This window comes from Vombatus ursinus, unplaced genomic scaffold, assembly GCF_900497805.2.
Source record: "Vombatus ursinus unplaced genomic scaffold, bare-nosed wombat genome assembly UNPS02014863.1, whole genome shotgun sequence".
Taxonomy (NCBI): Eukaryota; Metazoa; Chordata; class Mammalia; order Diprotodontia; family Vombatidae; genus Vombatus; species Vombatus ursinus.
The window spans coordinates 22,381,535-22,389,788 of NW_020954641.1; the positions used below are offsets into that span (position 1 = coordinate 22,381,535).

An 8,254-nucleotide genomic window follows, 5' to 3' on the forward strand; every position below is an offset into this window, starting at 1 on the left:
ATAGATAGATAGATAGATAGATAGATAGATAGATAGATAGATAGATAAGCACTGGGAATACTAGGTAGAGAAAAGAAAAGACAGTCCCCACCCTCAAAGAGATTACATTCTCATTGGAGGAAGATGACCCTAACAAGGAGCTGAAAAGCTGAGAGGGTATGGAGCAAATATTTCTGTTCAGGATACGTGTAAAAGTAAGGAATGGAGCCAGGTTAGAATTGAGCATGGATTTTAGGATCTTCCTCAAATAGAGGTTCCAGGCAGGAACTCACCATCAAAGGAGGGGACTTCAGGAGTAGAGGCATCTCTAGAGTGAGAAGCCATCTGTCTTCTTTCCCCTCTTGATGATACTCATATTTTAATGCCATCACCATCAGTCAAATAAGTTAGCAAGTGGTGGCACCCGACGATATTTAGTCTGGAAATTTTGTTGATGTTACTAAACAATGTCAATATTATTTTTTTAAAGAATCATATGGTAATGGAACTAAAACATTCCAGGTCTCTGACCTACTATGTTTCCTGACCAAAATTCTGTTATCATTATAAGTCATGGCTTGATAATAAACCTGGCAAAGACTCTTCTTTTGGTTATGAAATTTTCTACCAAGAAAATTTGACTCCAACAAACCCATTTATTATTCCAGACTAGATAAACACTGGGATGAGACAGTGGTGGTAAGAGTGAAATTCAGTTCAACAACAAACATTTAAGTGCTCACTATGTATTGTGGCAAGCTCCTGAAGGAGATTTTATTTTTTTCTTTGTATCCAAAAGCATAGCACAATGTCTTGCACTTAGGAACTAAACAGATGTTTACTGAATAAGTAATGACCAAATGAATACAAAGACCACAAAAATAAAGAAAAAGAAACCTTCTCTACCTTCAGGGAGCATGAGTTCTCCTGTATTTAGATCTTCTTAGGTCTATCCTCAAAGTATCTTTAACTAGAATAATGGTGATATAAGTTGAAAGGAGGGGAAAGGTTTGATATATTGTAGAGATAGAATAGCAACTGATTGGATATGTGAGAGAAGGAAAAGAGGACAGGAAAAGTCAAAGATGACTTGGTCCTCGCTAACTGGAAGAATGATGGTGCTAGTCAGGTGGAAAGTTAGATATAAAGGATAGATTGGAACCTGGATGCTGGAAATCACTTAGGAGCCCCATTGTAGCAGTTCAGGTGAGAGGTAATCAGGCATAGAAGTAGAGTGGTTACAGTGTGAATAAAAAGAATAGAGTGGGTATGAGAGACATTGTGGAGGAAAAATTGACAGCATCTTCAAGGCTTTATCTTCAAGTATGTGAATTGGATTTTGTGAGAAATGATACAAGCTAGTCATTCTCTATATCATCAAATGATTGAAAAAGCAGAAAATGTTTCAGGTGGGTGCATGGAAAAGCTTTTGACTGTTATGAGACTATAACCTCAGGGCAGAAAGGTGTAGAGGCTCCATTCCTACAAAAGGAATGACACCACAAGATTGCTCTGTTTCCTGTGATTTTGCAGTTTATGTCGTGGAGGTAGAATGGCATCCTGATGCTCCAGCTGAAACAGTGGTGCTCACCTGTGATTCATCTGAAGACGAAAACGCCATTACCTGGACCTCAGACAAGAATGGCCAGATCTTAGGAACAGGAAAAACCTTGACTGTCCAAGTGAGGGAGTTTACAGATGCTGGCACCTACATTTGTCAGAAAGGAGGAAAGGTGCTGAGTCACAAATTATTGTTAATCCGAGTAATGGAAGACGGGATTTGGTCCACTGATATTGTGAAAGACCAGAAAGGTAATTCTTTTCCCTCAAGTGCAGTGTAAATTCCACTTTTAACCTTGGTGCAATTTTTTTAAAAAGGCTGTGAGGTTGAGTGAATTGACATCAGACTCTTCACTGAGACCAAGCTACAAATTCTTTCTGGTGAGGGTGCTCTTTGGGCTACTTTCATCTAATCTTGGTATTGAAATGATCAGATGTAGTTTATATGCTTCAATAAGGTCTTAAAACACTAACAAAAATTGAGTAATCAAAGGCATCAAATATTAATAATACATAACTTGTTAGCATAAATCAGTAGAAAGAGTGGGCTTATAGTCAAGACAAGTTGGGTTCAAACCCTGCCTGTGATATCTACTAGCTATGTAACTCTGTTCAAATCATTTAACTTCTATATGACTCAATGGACTACCTAAACTTCTATTAGGCCTTTTCTGGTTCCCCCAGGTGTTCAGGCCTTCCCCTTGAAAGGTTATTGTGTATCTGCTTTGTATGTGTTTTTTATCTACCCATACATGTGTATATTATATTGTCTCTCCCTCCCATGTTAGAATATACGCCCTCAATAGGGGCAGGGACTGTTTGTTTTTGACTTTGTACCTTCAAGGTCCAGCAGCCCAGTTCCTGGCACATGGTAGGCATTTACTAAATGCTGCTTGATTGATTGATAGATTGATCTACTAAGTCAGAGAGGGTCACTTTGGTACAGGAAGCTCCTCATGCTGGAGGAAAACACAGACTGCTAGAAGACAACTTTGAAGGAAAAACTTTTTTTTAAGTGTGTGTGTGTGTGTGTGTGTGTGTGTGTGTGTGTGTGTGTGTGTGTAAAACATCCTACAGAATCAGCATTCCAATGACTGGCAGTTGAATTTAACTTTGAAATGCTTCCAAAATCGATTCAACAAAGTTCATGGAAGTGGCATCATTTTCCCCAGGAAAGGAACTAGGGCCATTTGACATGTGTGTATTGCTAACTTATAAATCTTCAAAATCAAACTCTTCCCCCCCACCAAAAAAAACCCTTAAACTTTGAATTTTTGTCCTCTTTAAATCCAGAACCCAAAACCAAGACCTATCTGAAGTGTGAGGCCAAGAATTATTCTGGGACTTTCACCTGTTCCTGGCTTACAGAAAGCAGTCCTGACTTAAAATTCTCTATTAGAAGCAGCAAAGGGTAGGTAAAATTGTTGGTTTTCTTTACTCCAGCATCTTCCTAGGGTCATTCCATTAAGAAATAGAAAACAAAATAACTGTGACTTATCTGCAGTGCTGGGTTTAGAGTGATAGAAACCAAGTTCAAATGACGGTTATACCCATTGCTACTTGTGTGACCTTACACAAGGATTTCATCTCTCTGGGACTCAGTTTCTTCCTCTTCTGTGAAATGAGAACATTAGACTAGCTGATCTTAAAGTTCTCTTCCAGCTCTAAATCTGTAATCCAATGATCTACTAAAGAAAAACAAATAAAACTCAAAAAACAGGGTTTCTAAAATCTTCACCATTTTGCTTTTGCATTGGGAAAAGAGTTTGAAGACTTAAGCCAAGTATCTGTCTACTCAAAGAAGATACTACTATCTATAATTCGGCCACCCCAAATCATAGATTTAGAACCAGAAGTGACATTCAAGCCAAGTCAGCAAGTGTTTATTAAGAGCCTACTATATGCCAGGCACTGTGCCAAATTCTAGAGATACAAAGAAAAGCAAAAATAGTCCCTGCTCTCCAGAAACTCATGATCTAATCTAATCTCTTTCTAGTCCCATCTGTTCATTTTATAGGTAAGGACCCAAAATGGGCCCCAAAATGTTAAGTGTCTCTTCAGGACAAATAATAGATAAGTGATAGAGCCAGGCTTTGAACCTAGATCCTCTGACTCAAAATCCAGGCTGTATCTTGGTTCGTAGGCAGACATGAGTCCCACGCAAAAAAAAAAAAAAAAAAAAAAAAAACAACAACTCACAGCTGGTCTCTTGAGACATACTCAGTTCAGTAAGACCAGCAGTGCCATGAGGAGTGACAAAAGAAGAAATGGAAGTTAAGGCTGACTTGCACAAAGTTGCGGCTTGAGTCAGTGATTAAGCCAGAAATAGAACCTAGGAGTCCTACATCACTGCTCTAGCTAGTCATACTGAAGGCTTCCAAAACTCTAAAGTCCACCAGAAATTTTCCCTGGACTTACCAGAGTTTCCTCTAAGTGTTAACCAGTTATCATTTTTTCCCTGCCTTCCTTTCCCAGGGAAAGGCAATGTGGCATAAGGAATAGCATGCTGGTCTTAGAATCCTAGATCTGCTTCCCTGGTTCAAGTCCCTCCTTTAACAATTACTAGCTGGGTGACCATGAACAAGTCACTCAAGTCCTCTGACTCTTAGGGGACTCTCTAAGACTTATCTACTAAATTATGGAACAATGATTCCTTGACATATTGGCAAAGCTACAAGGCAAGGCAATAAAAATGTGTTAATGCTTACTCTATGCCAGGAACTTTGCTAAATGCTGGGAATAAGCAGAAAGAAACATGCCTACCCTCAAAGAGTTTATAGTCTAACAAAGGAAGACAAACACAAAAGAGAGCTGAAAAGCAAGGAGGGAGAGGGTGGGGGTGAAGGTAGCTCCCGGGAGCATGTTGTTAAAGTATAGAAAATCAGGAAGAGAATGATGATTGTCCAATCTGGGCCCCAGAAGAAATTCACTAATGGAAGAAAGGGGCTAGTATGGAGGAGGGATGTTTCAGGGTGAGAAGGCTGCTTGGGAGGCTATGAGTTCCGAGATTAGGAGGCCCTAAGTACAGAAGGAAGTTCTAGGGTGACACAGCAATTGAGGCATGATAGCAAAATCCAGAAGACTGGAAAAACTATTTCTATTTCCTGTTTTACTAGTAGTAGTCAAATGTACTCAGACTTTCCTAGGAGGCAAATTTATATGACCACCTAACCTAATCCAAAAGAAAGATTAGAAAATCTTTGTCTGATTTCAGCTCTTCAGATCCCCGAGGGGTAACATGTGGGCCCGCTGTGCTCTCTGAAGAAAAAGTCAAAATAGACAACAAGGAATACCAAAAATATACAGCAGACTGCCAAGATGTCAGCGCCTGCCCATCTGCTGAAGAAAGCCAGCCAATTGAGGTTGTCCTAGACGCTATTCAGAAGCACAAATACGAAAAATACACCAGCAGTTTCTTCGTAAGAGATATCAGTATGTTTTCAATTGATTTTTATATATAATTAGTTTCAGGGGTAACTAAACCCAAGAACCCTTGAAGCATAACATGTTCACAGGAGAAGTGAAGCAAAATATCTTATTTTAATGCTTCTTTTACTGCCCTCCATGACTTTTTTCAAGGTAGAAGTTGGTGGGTGGGAATGGGCAATAGTCTAGATCTATGATTTAACCAGTATGGGGCAATTGTTAGAATACTGGACTTGGATTCAAGAAGACATGGGTTCAGATTCTGCCTCAACTACTTAGAGGATTGTTGTGAGAATCAAGTGAGATAATGTTTGTAAAATGCTTAGCACAGTGCCTGGCACACAGTAGGTACTACATAAATGTTGGTTATGATAATAATGATGATAATGATTACTAGCTGTGTGACCCTGGGTAAATCACTTAACCTCAGTTTCCTCATTTGTAGAATCATGGGCTTGGATTTAATGGCCTCTAAAGTCCCTTCCAGCTCTAAATAAGACTCTAAGTGTAGCGGATAGAGTAAGAGAGGTAGAAAAATCATAGGGCATGTTTAGGGGATTGTCAGCTGAAGCATACTGTTTTTGGGGGGAGGAGTTACTATGTGCTAGGCACTAGAGATAACAAGGAAGAGCAAAACAAAAGTATAACATGAGATAAAGCTAGAAAGTTAGCTCGGTGCTAGATGGCAAAGACCCTTGGACACTATGCAAAGGAGTTCAAAATTTACTTAGCAAGCAATAGGGAGCCAATGAAGATGATTTACCAGAAGAGGAGCATGACCTATGCCAAACACAATTGAATCCTACAGCTTCATGATTATTCCTTGATGTGTTAAGGGAGCTTCAGATAATCCAGATTTGCCTCAAGAAAATTAATGCTATCCCTTTCCCCTTCCATAGTCAAACCAGACCCACCCAGGAACCTTCGTGTCAAACCCTTAAAGAATTCTAGGATTGTGGAAATAAGTTGGGAGTATCCTGAGACCTGGAGTACACCACATTCCTATTTCCCACTAAATTTCATTGTTCAAGTTCATGGCAAGGGCAAGAAAGAAAAAGTAAGTTGTTTGCTCTCCATTGTGCACTGTGGCACATAGATGAAAATTTAGCAACTTGGTACTGACTGTGCCTATGTATAAGGAAAGGTCTTAATTGAATCTCTCACATATCAGTCTGTCCATTTACTGTGAATACTTCAGCAACACAGTCAATATGACAAATGGCTGTGACCAGCACTTAGCACGGTGCTTGTTACATAATCGGTACATTATTGTACAATACCAGCAGGTGGCACCATCTCCCCACAGTTGGCCATGTCTCCCACTGCCTAGCATGCCCACCTGACATTATAACGTATTTGTAGTTACAGTTTACAATACAAGATGAATGACAGCTTGAAGACCATGCTTGGAGAAATAATGTTTCCTTTCCTACCCTTGTTCAATCCTGAGTGGCTCATCCCAGTGTGTTAACAGATTGTTTTCTCCTTTGTTTGATCCAGAATAGCTTCACAGAAACAACCTCTGCTCAAGTTGAATGTCACAAGGGGAAGAGAATTCAGGTGCAGGCCATCGATCGCTACTATAATTCATTCTGGAGCAATTGGGCATCTGTGTCCTGTGAGTACTGCATGAAATAGTATTATTTCTGTTAACTTCTGCACCAAAAAAAACAACAGAAAAATGCAAAGATAGAGAATGAAGCAGGGAAGTACAGACATAGGGAATGGTGGGATAGCAGAGGGGAGAGAGAGGGATTTGAGAACAATACAAAGGGAGTAATAAGGTTGGAGGAAAGAGAGATGTGGAAAAAGCAGAAGGAAGTGAAGAGAGAAGTACCAATTCCATGCTAGGCTCTCTCTGTGTTAAGCTGCTACTATGTAGCATCCTAGGGAGGGATGTGAAAGCTAGGAAAAATCATACTGGGTCACCCAGAGTTTGGATATAAGTGAAGACATGGGTAACTTTGAAGGAAAAAGGAAGAAGAGATGGGACAAAAAGGCAATACACAACCTAAGTGATAAGTGGAAGGGAAGAGAGGGACATTATCACCAGTCAGTCCAGGTTCCCCACAGCCTTCCTTTGGGCTTATTAACTTTATTTTTAAAATTCAATTTAATTCTGTTTTTGTTTTCTTTTGGAGACTAGGTGGCCCTATCTCACCCAGGCAAGAAGAATAAGAGCCACTCACAGGCCAGTCCCATCCACCTGGGAGTTTTGACCAGCTCCATTTCTATCCTGGGCTGGTTAGCCCTTTTTAAGCATCCTGGAAGCCCTCTGCACCAGATTTAGGGTGGACACTCAATTGGCTTGATAAACCTACTGCTATCACCTCAGAACTGCTGAGCCAAGGCATAGATCTGTGTTTTAGGAGCATTCAAGCTTAATTGTTAGTTTTTAAACACAAACCTTCTCCTGAGCCCATTGATTTCTCCTACTTGGCCCAAAAAGCTTTGCAAGGGCTCCTCAAAGTATAGGACTCCAGGGTGATTACCCCAATTTGCCAAACCGTAATCTCAGCCCTCAAGCACAAATTCCAGGGCACGTAAGGAAAATCTGATATTGGACTCCGAAATAAGAATTGTTCGAGGTTCTTGAGCTCCAGGAAGTTATTTTGTTTGAAAATAGGAGTAAGGTGATACTGCAGTTGGCAGTATGATCTACATTTCTGGCCCTCTCCCACAGGTTAAACTCCCATGATACTACACTGGATGAAGAGAAGAGATGAAGCAAACATGAAAAAAAAAGGATCAAGTGAAATGAAATATGAATATCATCTGCTAGTTTTCTTTTACTTTTATTTTTTATGGATTATGATCTTTTTTTATATTTCAGTTCCCAGATGCCCAATGAACCAAACAACCAGTTAATTTGAGCTAAAAAAAAAATCAATCAGTATTTATTTAGCTTGATATCTTTTATTTATTTATTTATTTATGTGTTTATTTATTTATTTATTTGAGACTCGGTCTCCCCATTTCCCCCAAGGCTGGAAAGGCAGTAGCCACTCATGGGCTTGATCTCACTACTGGTGGGCTCAGAAGCTTTGACCTTCTCTGTTACTGACCTGGGCTGGTTTGCCCTTTCTTTGGCAGTTTAGTAACACCGCTGCACCCCAACTTGGAGGGGCTTGGTGCCAGGCTTAGTGCTGACAGCCAATCCTCTTTAACCTTCCTGAATCTCAGAACTACCAAGCTCATGGGAACCACCTGCCTCAGCCTCCCTAGCAGCGGGGATTGCATGTGTGGCCCTTGATATCTTTTATAGTCTATCTGTTTGGAACTAACTTTT

At 40.1% G+C, this 8,254-nt stretch overlaps 1 protein-coding gene across 3 annotated transcripts in view; it reads left to right on the forward strand.

Moving 5' to 3' along the window:
• Positions 1-7,866, forward strand: part of IL12B (interleukin 12B) — a 14,640-nt gene extending 6,774 nt beyond the window's left edge. For 2 of the 3 annotated variants that reach the window (XM_027841902.1, XM_027841901.1), the window contains exons 4-9: positions 1,513-1,791; positions 2,833-2,950; positions 4,754-4,971; positions 5,865-6,022; positions 6,466-6,583; positions 7,112-7,866. In XM_027841902.1, coding sequence (XP_027697703.1) covers positions 1,513-1,791; positions 2,833-2,950; positions 4,754-4,971; positions 5,865-6,022; positions 6,466-6,583; positions 7,112-7,143 — 923 coding nt within the window. In that variant the 3' untranslated portion in view covers positions 7,144-7,866. The remainder of the gene's footprint in view (positions 1-1,512; positions 1,792-2,832; positions 2,951-4,753; positions 4,972-5,864; positions 6,023-6,465; positions 6,584-7,111) is intronic. The other variant, XM_027841903.1, reaches the window with a different exon arrangement.
• Positions 7,867-8,254: the final 388 nt, after the last annotated feature.